The sequence below is a fragment of the Euprymna scolopes genome, chromosome 10 (genome assembly GCF_053919585.1).
Source record: "Euprymna scolopes isolate OS-2025 chromosome 10, ASM5391958v1, whole genome shotgun sequence".
NCBI lineage: Eukaryota > Metazoa > Mollusca > Cephalopoda > Sepiida > Sepiolidae > Euprymna > Euprymna scolopes.
Window position 1 is genome coordinate 22,662,467 of NC_136491.1, and position 23,896 is coordinate 22,686,362.

Sequence of the window (23,896 nt, forward strand, 5' to 3'; positions counted from 1 at the left end):
TAAAAAAGAACAAAAAAAAACGGAAGCGAGTAATTTTGAAAAAAAGGAAAGAAAAACGAAAGAAATCCATCATCCAGAGACACTTTTTGGCACTTTTTTTTTACAGCCATAAAATGTTTCAATCATAGTCATTTGTTTTCCTAGTTTTGCATATGAATTACAAAATATCTGATATTTACCAAAAACCTCTAGCCTTAATAAAAGAGAGACAAAAACTTGCTGCTATGGTTTCAAATAATCTGAATAGCAGCAAAGGGAGACATGATTCCAAATATTTCTCATATATTATATCGCCCCTCTTTGGCTTTCATACATAAAGCACATTTCACAGTGTATAAGGATTATTTTATACCTTTTGGATAGATGCCAAAAAAGAGTTTTTAATCTAATAGGTCCCACTTTGTCCACTAAGCTCCAATCCCTGTCCCATCGCAGCAATGTTGCATCGCTGTGTTTTTTTTACAAGTATTTTAATGGAATGTGCTCTGATGAACTCGTTGCACTTGCGCTTCCTTGATGTACATATTCCTGAAAACCCCGCTTAGCATCAAAATCTCACTCTTTCACTGTTGAGGTCCCTAAATATTAGAAAGTTTTCTAATCTAACAGTTTCTTCCTTCGAACAGCTAGACTTCGGAATTCCCTTCCCGCTATCTACTTCCCTAACTCTACTGATATGCAGAAGTTTAAATGTAATGTAAATCAACATCTTGTTAATCTTTCTTAGGCATGGTCCCAAATAGTAGCACCTTACGTCCAAGTGGCGATATGCTTTGTTAGGGTGAACGTGATTAAAAAAGATGGAATAAATATTTTATAAAGCCCCCCTCTTGGGTAGAGCACTATCGTAAATTATCTTACTCGCTACTTAATTTAGCTGAAAAAATGCGAAGCTCGCGGTTTGTTTACAAACAAACGTTTGAGCCCTCTACGAGTGGCGGACGGATGTTTAGAGCCCTCTACGAGTGGCGGACGGATGTTTATTTAAATAGACATTCGGACAGATTAATTTCGGCCACAGATTCCGTAGTCAAGGGGTAGAGCTACAGACTGTCATCATGACAGTTCTAGATTCGATCCTCGGCTTGGGATAGGTGTTAGTCTAGCGGCACTGATAAGTTGTGAAACAACGAAACAGGTCTGTATGTCGATGACTAAAAATATTTTATATATATATATATATATATATATATATATATATATATATATATATATAAATGATTAATAAAACATGTTAAAAGACATCTTGAAAAAGAGTTAAAAACATATTTAATTTTAAAAAAGGAAGCACACGATAAGTGGATAGTCCTTAATCCGCGGAGTTTCGAAGAAATACTCTCCTTCTCATCAGAGGGCAGGAATTAGGAAAATGCAGGATCGGATTTTGCATATAAAAGTATTTAATGAAACTACAAGTAAGTCACAGATCTTACTTGGTTAAAAAAAGGGTGAGGTAAGGGGAACAGGAGGCAAAAGAAAAATGATAAAAAGATTTCACATGAATGGATAGTCCGGTAAAGGGTAAAAATCCAAAAACGGTAAATCCAAAACGGTCGTATTTAAAATTTCAATCCAATGGGTAAATTCCAAATGGTCCAAAATAATCCAAAAGGCAGAGTTCCTTGGAACTAAGCGCAAATGGAATGAATTCCAAATCATTAAAGGAAAAGCACTGGAGATAAAATTTAAAACACGTCTGTCAAGGCTGGATGAATAAAAAAAATTCAAAAAAATAAATATATATATATATATATATATATATATATATATATATATATATATATATATATAACTACTTAATTTACTCACATAAAATTAATATACGAAAGTATAGATTTATGCGTAAACTTTGAGTATTTACTTCAAAAGTGCTCAATACGTAGGTAGAGCTAGTTAGTAATTTATAAAATATATATGGCGATTAAGCTACACTGAATATTCCGCGTTTCATCCACTCTATGACTCCTCAGGCTTATGAGGAGTCCTAGACTGGATGAACCGCGGAATATTCAGTGTAGCTTAATTGCCATATATATTTAATAACTTACTACATGTATATATATATATATAAATATATATATATATATATATATATATAGTAAGTTATAAAATATATATGGCAATTAAGCTACACAGAATATTCTGCGTTTTATCCACGCTAGGATTCATCAGGCTGATGAATCCTAGCGTGGATGAAAAGCGGAATATTCTGTGTAGCTTAATTGCCATATATATTTTATAACTTACTACCTAGCTCAACCTACGAATTGAGCACTGTTGAAGTAAATACTTAAAGTTTACGCATAAATTTATACTTTCGTATATTAATTTATGTAATTAAATTAAGTAATCACATATATATATATACATATATATATATACATATATATATATATATATATATATATATATATATATATATATATATATATATATATATGCTGTATGCGTACAAAATGCATATTGCCCTTTATTATAGCATAGATCATAATTCTGATAAATTTGAAATAGGGTTTTTTTTTTAACTGATATCGTGCGATCTGAGCTCGACGGTGCGTGGAATGCAGTAGCAAATCTTACAAGGTTATTAACGCTCAATTATCGTTTCCTTCGTTAACCGAAATTTTGTTCGTAAACCGGGGCATTTTTATGTGAAAATAATGTTTGTAAACAGATTTGCCCATAAAGGAGATGTTCAGCAACAAGAGTTTCACTCTATTTATATAAGATATAAAAATCGTCATAAAATTTTAGCGAGAAAAAAAAAAAAGGCCGGTAAAAAATTTACACCGGATAAAACACTTCGGAATGTGTACAAAGTTTCTTATCAAAGTTATTACTTTATTGGTAGATAGGAGACGAAATGAAAGCTGGATATACGAATTCTTTCTATAAACGTTTTAGTATCTGAGATATGGTTGCAAATTTTAGTAGCGAAATGTCGTTGCAATTTGTAACATGTGTGCGTATATAATGATTTCAAAATAGAAAATATTAAACATTTTAAGTGAGTCCAGATTTATTCATAGTTTTTAATCTTCCAAAAAGCCAGATAAAGATTGCTCTTTTGTTAAAAGTCCCGCGCGTATAAGAGACTGGATTTATTTGCTTCCCCACAAATTAGGCACAAGGCCGTTTTTTTAATGTGGAGAGAGGGGGGAGGAGAAGGGAAAAGGGGACCAGCTCTCGAGAGGTGGGAAATGGGAGCTGGATAGTGAAGTCCATTTGGTATATAGAGTTGCCCCTACATGGACCAAAAGATAGACATAAGGACAATGGTCTTTGATTTCAGCATCTGCCAGAACAGATACTACACTTTGATCTTGATAGTGAAGTCCATTTGCCCCTACATGGACCAAAAGATTGCCACAAGGACAATGGTCTTTGATTGCAACATCTGCTGGAACAGGGTGTTTATTTGCTTCCCCACCGAGCAAATTAGGCACAAGGCCAATTTTTAATGTGATGAGTGAAGAGGAAATGGGGACCAACTCCCCGGGGAGTGGGGGAGCTGGATAGTGACAATTGGTATGAAGGGTTGCCCCTACATTGAACAAGGTCTTATATGTGAGGTTGCCCCCACATATGGTCTTTGCCTGCAGTATCTGCCGAAACAGATACTACACTTTGATCTTGGTCCGAAGGCCATAAAGGTCCTCCCCTGCGGGGGAGGTGGACTCGCGCGTATAAGAGACTATCCAGTGAATAGAGGCATTGAATCTCTACAGTTACGGATTAACATTGTCTTAAGATGGCGATTTCAATGCTACCTAAAACAGGCCAGAGGATTAGTTGATCAAAACGAGGTGAGGCAACGACAACTATGGAAGGCAGTAATTACGTGGGATACAGTTAAAAGACTCAGCATTCCTATCCTGTTGTCGTTAACCACGTGAAGAAGGCCAGAGGATGAGTTGGCCGAAACGTGGTGAAATAACAACAATTATGAAGATGAGAATAACAGTCCGCAAATAAATAAATAAATAAATAGACTATCCTTTGTTGAAGGAAATATCATATCTATATTTAGAATAAGTGCCGATGCTTGTGCAGATCAGTGATGCTTTAAACCATGCTAATTCAGTTGAAAACATTATTATGCAAAGTTGTCGAAATTAGTAAAAATTCTACAAATCACGAAAATATGGCGGAGTATATGTGTTAGATGCATTTTTAACAAAAAAATCATCCTCAATTATGTTGTGATATTTTGTCTTTAAAAATGGCAAAATTAGAATTATTTTGTCAAAATTATCGATTGCAGTTACCTCCCCTAAATCTTGAGAACTTTCCAACATTAAAAGATACGATAAAACTCTGTAAATCGATAAACTTGATAGATTTTGTGATCATTTTTCGTAATTCTTGAAATTTATACTAATTTCGACATGGCAGGTAAGTACGTAATAATGTCTTTGCTTGTCATTTTAAAACATCACTCATCTGCACAAGCACCTAAGTATTTTCTCCGTTTAATTCCACCGGTTTTTTTTTTGTTTTGTTTTTTTTTTTACTTTATCATACCATTTTTCATATTTCTTATTTATTTTGGAACTGAGGAGATCGGCATAGTCGTTTAAGTTGGTTCGTAAATCTTGCCGAAGACTATCAGTTGTTTAATCTGAAACTAAGATTTGGACGAGTTTGAAATGAGAAAATAAAAATGAAAAAGGCTTAAAATAAAATAGAATACACGAAAGGGACAGAAAAGAGTGCCCAAGAGCATCTATGTAGGGAAAACTACCAGAAGTGTCTCTGGCGGATGAAAGTCTTTGAGAACAGATGCTTCGCTTTGTTCCTGACCCAAAATGTTGGAGAGTGTTACAGAATGTCTTTTGTAGGTTAACTTGAAACATGTTTCGTTTTATTCTTCTCCTTATTCTTGTACTTTTTATTGATGTTAAGCATCATTCATGATGAGTTTGTTGGCATCCGTTTTCTTGATATCTTTCTGTTAAGAATTCTTACAAGAGGAAACATGCGAACATTGTCAACGTCCCTATATGAAAGTGTTTCCGTGGGACGAACTGGATTTGAACATGGCACACCTAGGTTGTCAGTCCATGTCGTTAACCACTGAGCCACTGTTACCTCGCTTCTTCTTCTTCTTCTTCTTCTTCTTCTTCTTCTTCTTCTTATCCTCCTCCCCAGCCGTTCTTTACTGCTAATAACAGTGTTTTGATTTTGTCTATATCTGTTTCTTTTTTTCTTTTCTTTTTTTTTTCAAATTTACCTGATTATTAGACAGTAATTCTAATTCATCGATCATGAAGTTTAGAGTCTAAAATTATTAGACGAGCTTCACACATGAATTACATTTATATCTTCTTCTGTACTTTTATAAATTTGGGTTTTTTTGTGTATTGATTTATTTAAAACAAATTACAACTTTGTTATGTACGGGTCGTGAAATTGCATTCATCTGCAAAAGATTTAGCTAATTTTCATATTCTTTTAAACATTCATTTTAATTAATTCCCTAATAGTTTTGGGTTTTTTTTCGGTTTTCTTAGGGGATGATCATCTTTAGTTACGTGTAATTATATTTATGCAGATATTCTACATGATTTATATTTGCGTAATATTTACGTAAAGGTTAAACACAAACCTCTTTCTATATATATATTTATGTGTGCGTGCATATATTTGTTTAAAAGTTTTTACCTACCAAACTCCTCTTTCAGTTTTTGGTCTGCAGTCATGAAACTTAATATATAGGGTATTTGAACCCTTGCGAAACTTTATATTTGGGTTTTAGCCGGGGAAAATCGTGTGAAAATTTAAAAAAAATGGAATTTGCCAAGTGATGGTCGAACGACATCATTACAAATATACATGCATAACGTAACAGCTATTGGTTCATGTTTTAATCTATAGCCTTGCAGCAAACATGTCTTCATAGTTCAGTCATTAACGTCAAAGGATAAAAGTAAATCGCAAGCTAAACGTTTTGGTTTCGATTCTCGATGATGGCGCACGAGTTATTTCTGTTTTTTATTTTTTAACTTTTTAAATAATTACTATATATTATTACTATATATTATTACTATATATTGGGTCCAATATAATATAATGATAAATATGAAATCTGCATTAATCAAAATATTATATTTAAGCGTATTTTACGACCGGGTAATACCGGGTAGTCTACTAGTTATTATCTATAGTTGAGAACAAGATCAACTCTGTCCACCAGGTAAGTAACATATGTATTAATGCACGATGTTTTGCGATTTTAAATAACCGCATATGTTATTTCGGAGTTTTACTTCTTCTACTGGATGACTTTTCGAAATCTACAAAAGCTATTCCATGCACAACTGAGATGTGATAAATGTAATCTTACCTGTCTCAAGGGTATTGATAAGAGTAGAGGTTATTTTTTTGTTTAACGCATAGTGATTAACAAAAAAGAAAAAAAACTCACTTACGAACATAACAGGATTTATCTATATCAAATAATGTAACAAAGCGCAATACGAGCGCATATGAAAATATCAGTAGCAGCCGAAAGATGGATGGCAAGCAATTGCATTAGCAGCAGGAGCAGCGTTTGAGCACGTATGCAAATTAGCAAGTGTGCTTAGACTTGCATCTGAAGAAAAAGAAAAAAAGGAAACCACGTGGTCGGGAAGAATTAGTCAACGCTGAAGGCGAGAATGGGCCGGCTGTGGCTAGCTTGAGGTCGGAAGAAAGAGAGACGCCTCCAAGTTATATAGACACGTGGCACCGAGAGACTTTAAGGTGATGTCGAGACGGGAGAGCAACAGTAATAAATCCGTTTGTTAAAAAAAGAGAAAAAAATGCCCGCACGGATTTTTATTTCTTTATTTCCAGTCTTATTTTTATGAATTTTTTTTATTACAATTTCACCCCAAACAAGGCAAATTGCCACTTTGATATAGGGGGCTACTATCAAGGACATAATCTACAGGGGTACTATTTGGGGAGTTGAGCAGCAAGATGTCGGTTCACGTTACATTTGAACTTCTGCATGTCAGTACAGTTGGGGAAACAGGAACCCGGAAGGGAATTCCAAAGTCTAGCGGTTCTGGGGAAGAAACTACTGGAGTAGAAGGCTCTCTTACATCTAGGGATCTCTACGGTAAAGGGGTGGGATTTTGCTGCTTCTCGAGTTTGTCGGGGGTATTTACGTTGAGGAGGTACAAGTGCTTGCAGTTCTTCGGAGCATTCGCCGTTAAAGTACTTGAATTACTGAAGTAAAGTGTAACGGCCATGTAACGTTACATTATGAAGAATTTGTTACAACAATAATTCGCCAAAATAATGCATAGGTCACTACTTATACACGTAAAATAAAAAAGACTGACTTGACAGATAGCAGAGAAATGTAATCAGGTCTTATTTAAAAGACTTTCTGTAAATCAAGCCTTAACAGACAAGCGAAGATTAACAGTGATGTTAATTTGTCTGCTTGTTCTCCCCAGATTTTCAGTACTCTCCACTGCTTATGATAAAGGTTATTGCAACGGCCGCTTACCATTGAATTCCCGCTGGCAAAGACCATTGATATTCACTGGAATTTGTGTAGCAAGAAGCCTGCGCAAGATCCCAGCACTCTTTTCATTCGGCTAGTGGAGGTATGTTTAGTGTTTTCCCTCCTCGGTACTTTCATCTTCCTTCTCCGTTTTCTCCTCCTCTACCACAGTAGTAGTAGTAGTAGTAGTAGTAGTAGTAGTAGTAGTAGTAGTAGTAGTAGTAGAAAAAAGTACTCCTCGCTATAGGAGCATCTACAAAATTGTGGATGGCCTATGCCCCTCCAGGGGCTCAAAGCTATTGATGGATAGATGGATGGGTAGATCATTATTAGTAGTAGTAGTAGTAGTAGTAGTAGTAGTAGTAGTAGTAGTAGTAGTAGTACCATTTTAATGTCCTTATGTTGTAGCTTTGTACGCCTTTTTAACGGTGTCGTTATATTTTAACGGACCCAACACGTTATAGACTCCGTCGCAAGGAAACAGACGAAAGGAAAAAAAACTTGACGCACCTTTTCTTTTGTTAACAAAGGCCTTTATGTCTGGTATTTCCAACAACGCATTTTTTTCTAAATATTTAAAAAGTTCATTTCTCCTTCTCCAGCAACATATGGCTTTTCCTTCCTTGCTGTGACGTCACCCGCGTATCTCGAGCACGTGCTTTTTCAAACACCGTCGTCGCCTTGAACACGTGCTTCTCACGTCACGTTTTTAACACCACTCTTTCCGAACGCCACTGCTTCTCCGGTCGCACGTCTTTTTGACTCTGTTGTCACGTCTCTCCATGCAGCCGGCTTGGTCATTTGCATATATTTAGGCAGCTGCAGCTGCTGCTATCAGCGTCAGCGTCTCCGCTACAGTTGTCGAGTGTGGAAAATCCACACACACAAACGCACGCATAACAGCTGGTAGCAAACGCACTGGACCATGGGGTCAGGTTTTCAAGATTGATATCGTCAGTGGTGAAAGGTCAACTATTTGACGTGTATAGTCAAAGATGAACGCAGATGCAAAAAAGCAGGTCACATAGATAGCCCAGAGAAAAAGAAAAATCGACTGTGCGACATACGTTTCACAATGTTACATCTGGAATAACAAGGTGTCTTCGTGCAAAATGTTGTGCAATTTTACCGAGTAGTTGTGTAAGTGTATAATGATCAAACGCACAGAAAAGCAATTGGCATATAAAGTATAAGACCCAGTTATCTTATGTTTAGGATCACATGCGTTATGACATGACATGTTCTTTTATTTAGTTCCTGTCTAGGAGGTTAGACACGAATTTCAATGAATTTTATGAAAATATTTCTGTGGAAAAAACAAGATTTGAACTTGGGACAACCACTTTTAAAGTTTTTGTCGTTAACCACTTGGCCACGATCACTCGATGACTGCGATGTTATCAGATGAGTGATAAAAATGACCTCTTATGGCGGATTTTGTATATTTGGTAACCACGTAGCTAGATCAATGTATTGTGTTGACGAATGTGTATATAATTAATATAATATATACACATTGACAATTTTAAAAACCCACATAGAGACGAATTTCAAAGTATAAGGTTTATTTATGATTAAGCTTCTTGTTTGTTGACAAAGAGAGAGAGGGGGAAGAGACGTTAGTTGTAAGGGGTTGGTTGGTTGGTTGGTTGGTTGGTTGGTTGGTCGACGAAAAGGTGCACAAAAGGTCAATTACGCTGGCCGCTGTGTTTGCTCTCTTCCTTTCTCTGTTGTTTATTTTTCTTTTATATAGTCATCAATCGACATTCCTGTAATTGTAAACATCAAGATATTACGTTCTTCTTCTCTATTTCGCATTGCGCAATTCATAACTTCTGACCTTTGAATGTAAACTGATGTTTTCATAATAAATACAATTCCTGTCATTTTTATGGGACATCAAAAATGTAGATCAACTCCATCTGGAATATGTATATGTGAACACCTCTACTTTCAAATGTACATCGTCACGTATCTTTATCCAACAAACGAAGGATTGAATATATCAATTAGGACTGGTCCTAGTGTCGCGTGATCTATCTCTCCGCGCATATGAAAATTTAGGCATAACAATCCTCCGTCCGAACTTGAACAGAGTTTTCCACATCCACAATTTATGCACTGTAACAATTGTAGAATTGTTTACAACGTCAAAGCTTTAGCAAAGCATTTAGTGTCGCATTATTTGGTGCCACTGCTGAGGATAATAAAATGCTGAGGAGAATAAAAAGCGAAAAAAGAATTATGAATGTTTGGGTTTGGGACAAACAGATCAACTTAAAGTCGATAGTCAATACTTGATGGATCGATTTCCGCCGGTGTCTGTCCCGGTCGTGACATTGCATTCAGCATGAACAAATAGCCGTAGTGATCTCCCTTAAAGGAATTTAGTGGCGTCAGTTTGAAAGCCGAAGCGATGAATAACATCTCCTCAAACACATTTACAAAAACGTCTCAATATACCATTATTAAATGAACTTCTCGATGTAAAGGAATTATTGCACGTATACAAACACACACAAATGCACTCGTAGTATCTATCTATCAGTTTCTTTGTCTATCTATCTAGATATCTATACTCGCATGAACTTTTTGTTTGTTTTTTTTTGTTTGTTTGTTTTTTGTGTGTGTATACTAGCATTTCAGCCCGGCGTTGCCCGGGTTGTTGGAAGTGTATATTGAGCAAAGGAAAAAGTGGTAGTATGAAGCTACTGCGAAGGAGGAAAAAAGCGGAGAAAAAACTGACATCTTTACTGTTACGGCCACCGCCAAACAGGAAGTGACACAGGTTTAAATAGAGTCTACACAATCAAAAAGAGGGGGTGACTATCGAAAATATCAGCGAAAAAAGCGACCCCTCCCTGTAGAAAAGTGCCCAGTTGAGGGTGAAGAAATGTTTTTAGCCAATTTTTCGGTATATGTCGTCTGAAGAGTCGAGCTTCAAAACGATACTGATCTTGTAAAAATTCGTCGCCTCTGTGGAAAGTTTTAGGCGGAGATGCAAACATACATACATACATTTATATATTGGTAGTTCAAATTTTCGACCCAAACCGATTAAAAAGCTTGCCTTTTCTCTGAATACAATTTATGTAAAATTTCAAATGTTTAGACCAAAAATTGTCTGAGTAATTTGGTAGAGACAGCAGATATCAATTTTTTTTTTTAACTTTGATCCCTATTATGACACCTGAACATTTATTGTTTTGGACTCAAATCAAGTTATTAAGTTAGATCCATATCATAAGAACCTATATTTAAAATTTCAAGTGTTTAGACCCAAAATTGTCGGAGGAGTTTGGTAGAGTTCTCAAAGGTCAAATCGTTAAACTATGACCCCTTAACAGCGTAATTTCTGGCCGAAAACCGATCACATAGATTTTCCCAAATCTCAGTACCCTGTATATCAAATTTCGAGTCTGAAGACTTAAAATTGACAGAGTTATTGCGTAGGGAAATGTACACAGAAAGACAGACACACAGACACATTCACTTTTATAGATATATATATATAGAAAGACTAGCATGGATGTTGTGAGGTGTATGCTGGGCAAAAAAACAAAACAAAGAAAAAACGGTTAATTTTTTTAAACTTTGACCCCTATTATGACCCTTGAACATTTATTGTTTTTGGCTCAAATTAAGTTATTAAGTTAGATCCATGTCCAAGGAATCTATATCTAAAATTTCAAGTGTTTAGACCAAAAATTGTTGGAGGAGTTTGATAGAATTCTCAAAAATCGAATCGTTAACAGCCAAATTTCTGGCCGAAAACTGATTACAAAGATTTTCCCAAATCTCAGTACCCTGTATATCAAATTTCGTGTCTGTAGAATGAAAATTGACAGAGTTATTGCGTTGGAAAATGTACACACATAGGCACACACGCACACACAGATCTTTTGCTAGTGAATGCATTTCCACAACCCATATATAAGAAAATTGTATTTTCTTTTTAAATCTATCTATTAATATATATATATATATATATATATATATATATATATATATATATATATATAAGTGAAAGTGTCTGTGTGTGTGTCTGTCTGTGTACATTTTCCTTCGCAATAACTCTGTTAATTTTCAGTCAACAGACTCGACATTTGATATACATGGTACTGAATTTTGGGAAAACCGATGTGATCTGTTTTTGGCCAGAAATTTCGCTGTTAAAGGGTCAAAGTTCAACGATTCGATCTTTGAGAATTCTACCAAACTCCTCCGACAATTTTGGGTCTACACACTTGAAATTTTAGATATAGGTTCCTTGGACATGGATCTAAGTTAATAACTTGATTTGAGTCCAAAACAATAAATGTTCAGAGATCATAATAGGGATAAAAGTTTTTAAAATTTTGACCTCTGCTGTCTCTACCTAATTACTCAGACAATTTCTGGTCTAAACATTTGAAATTTCACATAAAGAGTATTCAGAGAAAAGGCAAGCTTTTTCATCGGTTTGGGTCGAAAATTTTTAGTTACCAACATATAAATGTATGTATGTATGTATGTATGTTTGCATGTCTGCCAAAAACGTTCGACAGAGCCAACGGATTTTACCAGGATCAGTATTGTTTTGAAGTTCGACTTTTAATACGACAATTATCGAAAATTTGGCTAAAAACATTAACATCTTCACCTTCAACTAGGCACTTTTCAACAGGGGTGGGGTTGTTTTTTTTTTTTTTCGATATTTTGAAAGATATCCTCTCCTTTCAATTGTGTAGCCTTAATGTAAATATAAGTCATTTCAGGTTTGGCGGTGGTCGTAATCGTAAAGACGTCAGGTTTGTTTCCCCGTTCTTTTCCTCCTTTGCGATACGGGTTCCAGCCTGCCTTCCTACTACCACTTTTCTTTTGGCTCAACATACGCATCCAAACACCCGAGCAACGCCTGTCTGAAATGCTAGTCTATCTATCTATCTTCTTCTATCTATTCTATACTCCTATAAATTCGTTTTTCATTTTGGGTGTATTGATATTCATATTAAAAAAAAACTTTTCTACTTATTTAAAAGAAAATACAATTTTCTTATATATGGGTTGTCCAATTGCATCCATCTGCAAAAGATCTAGCTAATTTGCATATTTTTTAAACATTCATTTTAATTAATTCCCTATTAGTTTTTTCGGTTTTCTTATGGGATGATCACCTTTAGTTAACTATTACGTGTAATTATATTCATGCAGATATTCTACATGATTTATACTTGTATAATATTTGCGTAAAAAGTTTATAGTAAACACAAAATTGTTTCCATATATATTTATGTATACGTATATATTTTTCTTGCACAAATTTTGCCTACCAAACTCCTCCTAGAGTTTTTGGTCTACAGATATGAAACTTCATATATAAGGTATTTGAATCTATGTAAAACTTTATATTTGGGTTTTAGCCCGGAAAAATCGGTGCAAAAGTGTGAAAATTAAAAAAAAATGAAATTTGCCCGGCGAAGGTCGAAGGCCGGCATTACGAATGCATAACGTAATAGCTATTGGTTCATGTTTTAATTTTTAGCTTTGCAGTAACCATGTTTTCATAGCCCAGTCATTTACGGCAGAGGCAAAATAAATCGTGAGCTGAACGTTTTGGTTTCGGTTCTCGGTGGTGGCGCATGCGTCATTTTTATACTTTTTAAATCATTACTATATATTGCATCCAATCTATCTATCTATATCTATAAAAGTGAAAATGTCTGTCTGTCTTTTCTCTATGGTAATTAAGGAAGACTATTATACAGAAAGGCATTACTTTACATATTCACACTTCTTAATATATACATCTGCACATAACCTTATGAACAGTACATAGGGCCCGAGCAAAGCCGGGCGGAACTGCTAGTATATATATATCTGTAAAAGTGAAAGTGTATATCTGCCTGTGTGTGTATTTGTGTATCTATGTGTGTGTGTGTGTACATTTCCCTACGCAATAACAGTCAATTTTAAGTCCACAGACTCGAAATTTAATATGCAGGGTTCTTTTCTTTTCCTTTTTTTTTTCTTTTGCTCAACATACATCTCCAAATACCCGGGAAACGCTGGGCACCCATGCTAGTATATCTATAAAAGTGAACGTGTCTGTATGTCTGTGTGTGTGTGTGTTTGTCTGTCTGTCTATCTGTCTGTGTCTGTGTACATTTCCCCACGCAATAACTCTGTCAATTTTTTAGTATAAAGACTTGAAATTCGATATACAGGGTACTGATATTTGGGAAAATCTATGTGATTGGTTTTTGGCCAGAAATTTCGCTGTTAAGGGGCCAAAGTTCAACGATTTGACCTTTGAGAACTTTATCAAACTCCTCCGACAATTTTGGGTCTAAACACTTGAAATTTTAGATATAGGTTCTTTGGACATGGATCTAACTTAATAACTTTATTTGAGTCCAAAACAATAAATGTTAAGTGATCATAATAGGGATCAAACTTAAAAAAAAGCAACAGGAAGGAGGATTTGAATCCAAGTATTTCTCTTTGGCGTTTATACATAAAGTAAATTTCACAGTGTATAAGGATTATTTGATGTTGGAGATATTCATAATCGAACTCTATTTCCAAAAAAGGGGAGATATAAAGTTGTTGTTTAATGACGTTTCGGCCAACTATTCCTCGGGCCTTCGTCGGGTGGTTAACCGTGGCGGGATAGGAATGCTGAATGTCTTAACTGTATCCTCAGTAATTACTGCCTTCCATAGTTGTTGATATCTTACCACGTTTTGGCTAACTATTCGCTTGACTACCTGACGAAGGCCAGAGGAATAGTTGGCCGAAACGTCGCTGAACAACAACTTTAAAAGATGGGAATAATAGTCTGCAAATAAATAAGTACATTCATCGTTGTATTATTTGGATTCTTCTCGCCATTGTTCTTATATTGAGTGATATTTGCACACCGTTTTGGTCGATGTAATCACCAACCTTCAGGTATATCTTGCGAAACTAGGAAATCTTGTCGGCCCATGGCGCAATGGATAGAGTATCTGTTAACATCCAGTTGTAAGCTACACTTTTCTGGATGTTAAATGTTCAATCCTCACTGCGACACTCAAAATACAATTGCGAATTACTTAGAATTTCCACCAAGTCATGGCTGACGGAACGAGAGCATGCTACCTCCGTTGGGTAAATAAAGGGTTTCGTTCGAAATTCCATGCAGATTTCCGAGTACAACACAAAGACAAAGATTCCCGAGTTCAACAAGATACACCTGAAGAAGGCCGGAGGTTACATCGACCGAATGTTGTAAAAATGACACTCTAGATGAGATCAATAGTCCAAAGAATCCAAAGAATCCAGAATAATTCATCCTCATCTCAAAAATTCGAAACCGTCTTATTCGATCTTAATGATATTTTCAAGTTTGATTTTTTAATTGCATTTTCATCCCAAACATGGCGCAGTGACACTTTATGTAGGGGGCTACTATCTGGAGCATAATTTGTCAGTGTAGTCAGGGAAGCGGGAACCCAGAAGGGAATTCCAAAATCTAGCAGTTCTAGGGAAGAAACTATTCAAGTATAAAGCTTTCTTACACCAAAGAACCTCTACAGTGTAGGGGTGGGACTTTGCCGCTTGTCGAGTTTGTCGGGGGTATTTACATCAAGAGGGTACAAGGACTTGTAGTTCGTTGGAGCATCTACCATTAAAATACTTGTAAAACATGCCGATGGATGCAACATTTCGTCGATGGGACAGAGGTTGAAGCCTAGCTGACAGTGCGGGGCTTATTATGGTGGCAACTCTTTTTTGAATCCTGTCTAAGATTAATTAATAAATGAATGTTAATGCAAATTATTTTATTTAAAATGAAAACTTATTGATTTTAAATTGTTTTAATTATTTTATTATTCCTTTATTTCAAGAACGAGATATATCTTGATATGTCCATGGTCGAAACTAAATGACAACCATTATAAATGGATAAGACTGAATGTAGAAATAAGATATAAAGCAGTTTTTGATAGGAAATGTTACCCGAAAAATCAGAAATCCGGATGTGAAAAAAAATGAAGTATCTTAACTTCTAGTTAATTTAAACAACTTTTAATTGAGGGAAGGGAGTAAAATTCATTTTTTGTTTAAAAAATGAAACGAAAAAATAAGCCAAATAACATTCATTTTCATTGGCCGACGTTCGATATATCAGAGTCTATGAATTTTGAAATGAAATCGAAATGGAAAAATGCTGGTAGTGTCTATGACCCAACGGGTCACGGGTACAACTTAATTTCCAAAACTGTATCTTTCTTACTTGTTTAGTTAATGTCACTTATGCAAATTATGCAGGAGGTAAAGGCATGTCACGTGAATAATACCTTTCACACTGTCGTAATAGTTAAACTATAAAAATAATACAAGTTTCGACGTACGCCTACCATTCGCTTTTAACCGGACTATCAAAAAACGCGGAAGCTTTCGTAAAGTTTCAAATTTTAAATCGGCCATGAATGTCACAAATGTGTTTGGCAAGAAAATCAGTTTGGATTACCAGACAAGAGCGCCTCAAATGATGTACCCAATTCGTACAGAGTTCGAATCTGTTGCTGGTAAGTACACTAAACTTTGCGACTTATAAATTTGATTGTTCTCGAAATTTAAGCTGTTTCCCCCCGCGTAATTAGTGTTCCAACAGATTTAAATTCCTCATTAAAAAATAAGATTTATTGGTGAACAAAATTCTTTAGAGATCCGATGAAATAGCATGTCGGACCTAAACAAGAATTTTTTATAGCATGTTTTAATATTTCGATGTTGGGTGTTTATTCCGAAAGCCGTTCTTTACAGGGGATACTTAATGTTTATACTACGCTGGGTTAGGTCGTATAAAAAAAGGCACCAACTGCAGAATACCGGCTAAAATTATAGAGGGGAAGTGATTCTCGTGCAGGTCCGCCCTTTGCATATTTATAAAATATAAGGCTTTCTAGTAGAAAGCGACTTCGCCGAAATACAAGCTGGGTGATTTCCACCACCCCCACCCCCGAAAAACTGGTACAAATCTGAAATATGCGAACTTGAATTCGTGAAAGGATAGTCTTCAAAATATTTGTTGGCACAACATTGTTTGAAATTCGGGATTTAATTTTTTTTTTTTTTTTAATTATAACTAGGACCCGTGGACTTTTCAATGTAAAATATTGACGTTGGCATCCTAGATGTTCAGCGTAAATGGACTCCTGATTATTGTAGCTCTTAAAACTGCTTAGCTATTTAAATTAGCAGGGACGCCCGGCGTAGCCCGGTTGTAAAAATAAGATATCTGCATTTTGATTTTTTGCTCGGAGTAATGTTGTGCTTGCTACACATGACCATTTGTCCTTGGTCAGTAGTGGGGAAGAGATTCTTCATGACATAGCAATTTTTATTTCTGTTCCTCTTCAGAGTGCCACTTTTGGAAGCTGGATTTGCCCCACATTAAAAACCGACCTTTTGTCTAACTTGGCCCTCGTGAGGAGGCAAGTAAATAGGAATAATTACGTCAATTTCAATAGCCAATCAGATTGCATTCTTACAGGCGGTGTAACTCTAAATGTGTCCCAATAATTTCATCTTGGTTTATCGAAATCGCAAGAGGGACCGTATTAATATATAAACTACAAAACGTAAGTTTCGAAGTGAAACTCCGCACTTTATATCAAGTGATCTTTGGTCCATTGTTTTAAGGAACTAATATTTAACCTAAACCAGTACTAGATTTCTATTCGTAAACTTGTTTGAAATTTGAACATAACCATGAAAAGCCACTACTTTACCTATATCGAATTTTATATTTCCGAATTTTAATCTTGCTTTTCGGACTAGTATTGTCTGTTTTCATAACGTTTCTGTCAATCTAGACTCCGGTCATCAAGTACGTCTAATCGAACAATGCGTATTAATTTCTGAGTTTGACAATACTTACTAGAAAGTCTGAAGTTGCATACGCCGAAACGTTATGAGAACTGTCAGAATTACTTGATTAAATGTTAACCATTTAATAACTTTAGATTTAGACAAATCTAGTCTGGTTCATTTATTTTATTTGAGCAGAAATCGAATGTTCAACGACAACTAGGTTCCTTTCGGGGAACCTAAGTCTTCGACATGAATATTGAATTTACGAAATCCTTGCACTTCTGATACCCGATAAGTGGGGAAAGTCTAACTCGAGTATCTTCAATGTGAAACCTTTGAAATGGATTGGGTGATATGCTATGGGAAACACCTGATAAGGAGTTTCAACGTTATGGCCATTTTTTTTTTTTTTTTTTTTTTTTTTTTAGTGATCACCACTTATCAAGGCCCGGAAGCCACTCAGGGATAAGGGTTAACGCGTTATAAATGGTCGTCAATATTCAGTTACAAAAGTTACTCGGTTACTTTTATTTGCAATTTTATTGCTTCTAAAGAATTTGAACAAATCTCCACTTAAGATTGGGTTATAGTCCAATTCAAATTTTATAGAATTACAAAATTAACGTTTTCGGCAATTACAAAGATAACTTGGTAATTTCTCGCTACGTAGTGTAAAGTAAAATTATCAATTGCTATTCTACATATATGGGTGCAGCAATGACCTGTGCCTGCCTCGGACAATTCTGTGCATTGGAAGTCGTGGATATCTAGTTACTAGTTTTATCTAAAATTATGGTCAATTATTATTACAAAACTGAAATTGTAATCAATGCAACAAAGCTTTTTGAAACGTCCTGTTCAACAGTTTTCACTAAAAAGATTATTGATAATCTGGATCTTAACGTATTGTATACGTTAAAATTGTATAGAACCACTCGTTAGTTTCGTACTGATACCCTTTTATGACTAGATAAATGGTTTGGGTGGGCGAGGTTTTAAAATGCATGGTGTTATGGCGTCACTTACATTGTTCTTGCTATATCAAGTGTACTTCGAAAAAAGTGGACCTACAAATCGCTTTAAATTTATCGGTAAACTAATTCGTGCATCCTTTCGTCAGACAAGTATTTAGTTCTCATGAGGTTTTGGGGGGGCTTTTTCATTTAACGTGAACTAAAATCCTTACCTTCTAAGAACCTTAGGTTTCAGTGTACTTCCAATGTAGCGATAAGTTTTTCATCTCGTTTTAAAACATTTTAAAGAAAACCTCTTAAAACAAGTGAAAACCCTCTTAAAACAAGTGAAAACCCTCTTAAAACAAGTGAAAACCCTCTTAAAACAAGTGTTTTGAACTAAACTTTGCATTTGCAAAATAAGCGAGCGTGAGCAAAATTAGTTTTGTATTTCGGCTTTCAATTTTTTTTTTTTCCATGAATACGTGTAACGCAACACAAAGGCGTTAAGTTGCAGTCCGTTATAAGCCCCCGTCTTCCGGGGGTTGGGGTTTCAATTACCTTTTATGTTAATAAAATTACGGTTTTAAATTGCCATGGCTAACAGAACGAAACAACGCTCGTGGATTAAACCAATGACTGCTAAATTCCGTATAATTTCCGATCCTAACTTTAAGATCGGAGGTTACATCTGCCGAAACGTGCGAATAAGATAGTAAGAATGATACAAATCGTCGGTCGTTATCCAAATGTACAAAAGTTTATATCTTGATCGTGTTTACAGGCAATCGTTATAAAATGAATCGGACTGTTGTAATACCATTTCTATTTTATTTATCTTAAAATAGATTGGAGCGTATAACTATGGAAATATTTCACGGGAGAGGAAAGAATATGCTTTTAGTTTTATTTCTGAAACTTTCCAATAAATCGTTCTGTTCTAGGCTATTGTAAAATTCGCATTTTGGCCGTTGCGCTCCCCGATTGCGTAGTATCTAACCTTCAGAATATTGCGCGGACCTCACTTTGCTGTGGATGATATAAAGAGTCGGGTTTTAAGCTTCTAGGAAGCTAGATCAACAAGAGCATGAGGAAATGCAACGATAGAAACATCGTGTATCAATTAGCAAGATTTGAAAAACATCTTAAACGTGAATAAATTAACCTCTTTAATCTTCAAATATTTTGGTAAAACTTTTGGTTGCTCTGAAAATGGAACGGAAATTTTAATTTCGTTTTTTAATCTCTGGTATAACTCTCGAAATATTTTCCTAAAATTTCTATTTTGTAAACTCTTAAAAAAAATTACTAAATTACTCTTTAATGCTTTTAAAAATCACCGACATTATTTTTTGTGCTATAAAATTCTCGAAGCAGATAATGTCGGAATGTGGAAACTATGAAAAATTTGGCAAACCAGTTCTTTTGTTAGTACTTTAATTTTCGGATTTTCCGTGAAAGATAAATACCAGATTCGTGTTCTGTGGTTGAATTGGAGACTAGTTTATGAAATCGTATGAAACGTAATTATATGAATGTACACCACTGAAATAAACGCACGCTGAACGGATTTCAAAAACTTACTATATTGTAAAACCTAAATCTTTATATCCTGAGAAATCTATAGATATAATCGGATATATACAAATCTTCGCAGACATTGGGAAAATATTGAATTTTTCCTTTTAAGTAGTGCAGGAATTTTTTTCTTTGTCGATGTAAATCTTTGCAAGAAATCTTCAAACGAAGATTTAAAACTCGTGGCACTAAATGTGCGTCTTGTGTACCAAAATATTCTGGAATAAAATAAATCTGAAAGTTCCAGATTCATAACACTTTCTATCCGTTCTGTGTTAAAAATTCAAACACTTTAGCTACAACCACTAAAACCGTTTCCCCCACACCACTCTATGCCTAAATGTAAACGCAGATTCTATTCGATGTAAACAGGTTTTTGCTGAGCCTTCCCATAAATTCTACCCAATTTACACAAACGATTACTACACTACCACCTTGGATTCATTAACCCTTATCCTCGAGTTGCCTTCGGGCCTTGATAAGTGGTGACTCCTAATTTAAAAAGTAGGCAATTTTAGTTCTATCGTAGTGTTAGTGATTTTGAGTTTATAAAATCTTTAGAGAGTTGAGTTAATGCTTTTCGGGCACTCCCTAATAAAATAAATATTTCAACACAAGCTACTGAATAAACGAACAAACGACTTCGTAAAACTTGCAAGGAAAAGCTTTATTGAAGCAAGGGCATGATGCCATTTAGATCTAGCTAGGATAGAACTCGTCTGCCTTTGCCCGGTAGTTAATCCCAAGTGGGAATTGTAGGCATAGTGTGAGGAAACAGGTCCGCTCTCTTTGACCTCTCGCTGGAAAAGGGTAGTTTTCTCGTCCGGGACGGAAGCAGTTATAGTTCCTTAAGGGGCTAAGGAAGATCCCTGTGCTATGCCTATGATTGGTCAGCATGTGCCATATCGCACAGTCAGGGGAGGCACTGACGCACAAGAAAAGTTCTATTTGTTTCTGCTACAAATCACTTTTAGACTGGGTTTAGTTTTATAACTTTTCTTATAAATTTGCCTGTTTTGTAACAACCGTACTCTTTATGTGCATCTTAAATAGTAACTGAACTGTCCACCTTAGTTATTAAGCAGTGGTAATCAGCTGATGATCCTCTTTTTCTATTTAACAACTTAAGATGTATTGTTCACTGTTGTATAATTATATCCTTTTGTGATTGAAGTGCTAAGGCTGCGATATGTTGAGCTTAGTATAGAAATTTAAACTGTTCTGTTCGGTTACATAAATGATCTTTTTTTTTTTCTTCTTTAAAGATCTTTCGGCGCATTTAATTTTCTTCGCTCTCACATCTTTACAGTTCGATGGTTTAATAAGTTAGAATTTTTAATATTTAAGTTTATAGGTCATGACGGGAACATCAAATTTCCTACGCCATCTATATCCAAAAACAGGCGAACAGTTATGATCATTATCTTAACCGTATTAATCATTCCTTTAGTTTTTGTAGTCACATTTAATAACTAGGTCTGTGACAACATTTAGTCGCGTGAAGCGACTCTATAAGCCACTCCGTCAGTCGGTCTGTCTGTAATACTTGTGCTTTGCCTTTTTGGTTAAGATCAAAGGTCTGTTAATGGATGCTGGTCTTAGTTTAAGCTTTTCTTGGCCTTTCGGCCAAGATCAAAGTGTATCTGTTCCGGCAGATACTGCAAGCAAAGACCATATGTGGGGGCAATCCCACATAAGACCTTGGTCAATGTAGGGGCAACCCTTCATACCAATTGTTACTATCCAATTCCCCTACTCCCCGAGGAGCTGGTCCCCATTTCCCCTTCATTCCTCACATAAAAAATCGGCCTTGTGCCTAACTTGCTCGGTGGAGGAGCAAATAAATACCCTTTTCAAAGTGTAGTATCTGTTCTTGCATGCTGTACTTGTTTTGTAACTGTTAATATAAAATGATCACCCACTTTATAACCAGTCAGTCTCAAAGCCATTCAAGTCATTCTCCAGATCCAAGTTGTTTTTTGAAGGATTCCAGTTATTTTTAAGCATTAAAGTCTTTAAGGTCATTCAATGCATTCTAAGTCATTTACTTTTTATTTATTTAAGTCATTTCAGCCCATTTTTCGGTCATTTTAGTTTATCTTTAAGAATTTCATGTCAATCATACATTCACGCATTCATTCATTACGAGAGCACGCGACTAATGGCTATCGGCCTTTTTTTTTCTACTCTAGTATATATCCGAAACGATTAGACACGGTTAATCCTTCGAGAACCACATCAGTCTATAAGATATTAACGGATATATACTAAAGAGTCAAAACAATGGAAAGAATGTTGTCACGACCCTATTCATAACCTATGTTTGACAAAGGTGAAATAGTTTTGTCTGAATCGATCCGTATAATTATCGTTTGCTAATAACTTTATAAAGTGGATTGATACCGTGTCTGGAGCGATTTCCATAAACATACCTTCCTTAAGCCGTAATTACTCTAAAAATCGCTTCATTCTTCAATACTGTCAATGTTTGGCCGCCAAATATATTCAATATTTAGACTTCATACTTGTTGAAGATCAGTTTTAAAATGTCATGAGCTAAATGTAACTAAATTCGTTTTTGATCTTAGATTCATCATCTTTGCTAAGTGTCCAACTTGTACAGCTGTTTGAAATGGTTTGCATCGCTAAAATCGTCTTTTATCTATAGAATATTAGTTCCTTTGATTCTTAATATCGAATTCTTTATTTTTAGACACGCAACCAGTCATATCGAATTCCAGTGTTCCAACCGAGAATGTGGACTCGTTTGCCAACTTTATGAAGACATCGCTTTCGAGCGTCTACCATGATGACTCCGCTTCGAACGGCTTCTATCAAAGCAACCCCGAACATCTCCAACCTTATTTCTCTGCACCAAATGAGCTCAACTTTCAACCGAAATTGTTCCATAAACAATTAAGGGGCTGTCAGTCTTTTAATGGTCTGACCCACTCATTTAATGACTTGACGACAAATACTTTTTCAAATAACCAAGAAATCGATTTGCAGGAAATGGGATGGCCAAAGTTGGGATACACTTCGTTGTCTTATAATTCTTGCATAAACAAGAAAAATCTTTTTCGTCCGATAAAATCTAGAGCGACTTCTCCCTACGTGTCCGATTCTCCCGGTGTATGGACTGATGAAGTGCCTAAAGATTGCATTGAATTGGTCGTCAGTAATCTTGATTATAACATTAGCTCAAGGGAATGGAAGGAAATTCTCTACTCCACATTTCGTTCTGCAGTCATGGTGAGTACCTTTTTTGTTAAAATGTCAAGCAAAGGTTCGCTAGTCACAAGTTGAGTAGTGTGTTGTTCACAACACGAGATACACGTCGACGTTCTCTATTCGCATGTCTTAAACGATTCTCCCACTCCTCCCAGCGACTCTCCTTTTATGTTTCGGGCACACCCAATTTGAACATACCACACGAGGCTGCTAGATATCTACGCGTGACCGGAGACTTTAAAAGACAACAGTCGCCATCTTGGGCCGCTTTTCTTTTTCAGGTCTTTCAGCCTGATACCGAGACAGATTCTCACCCGTTTCTGAGGTAGGTCCTCTGTCTATTACAGAAACACAAATTTTAATAAATCCACAGCGAGTGTAGCTGCACAGGATGAAGGCGCTGGATCGATTATCAAAAGAACTTCCAGATGTCGAAGGTTACAGGCCATTAGATTGTCCTACAAAGCCAGTTGGCTTCTAGCCGGTTTGATTTTTCAGATACCCTTTCTGTGATGTATTCACTATCGAGAAAATCTATATGCTTTTTGTATAACCCTCCAGAATATCGGAGGCTAACTTGTGCTACCCCTCAATGGTTAGCTGAAACTGCAAGGCAGTGGGTATTTTCCTGAGGTATTATACATACCCATTTAAAGCATTAAGATAATGCAATTAATAAAACTGATCGTATAATTTCGGCTTCAGACGGATAGCAACTGTTTCTGTAATATAAAAAGCAGTTGTCGAACAACTTAGACATTTGTTTTTGCTTTGGCGTTACCCGGACAAATAT

General features: G+C 35.7%; 1 protein-coding gene across 1 annotated transcript in view; it reads left to right on the plus strand.

Moving 5' to 3' along the window:
* The first annotated feature begins 15,873 nt into the window (after positions 1-15,873).
* Positions 15,874-23,896, plus strand: part of LOC145285861 (meiosis regulator and mRNA stability factor 1-like) — a 48,774-nt gene continuing 40,751 nt past the window's right edge. Inside the window, exons 1-2 of the mRNA XM_080134302.1 lie at positions 15,874-16,053; positions 22,586-23,124. Coding sequence (XP_079990428.1) covers positions 15,951-16,053; positions 22,586-23,124 — 642 coding nt within the window. The 5' untranslated portion in view covers positions 15,874-15,950. The remainder of the gene's footprint in view (positions 16,054-22,585; positions 23,125-23,896) is intronic.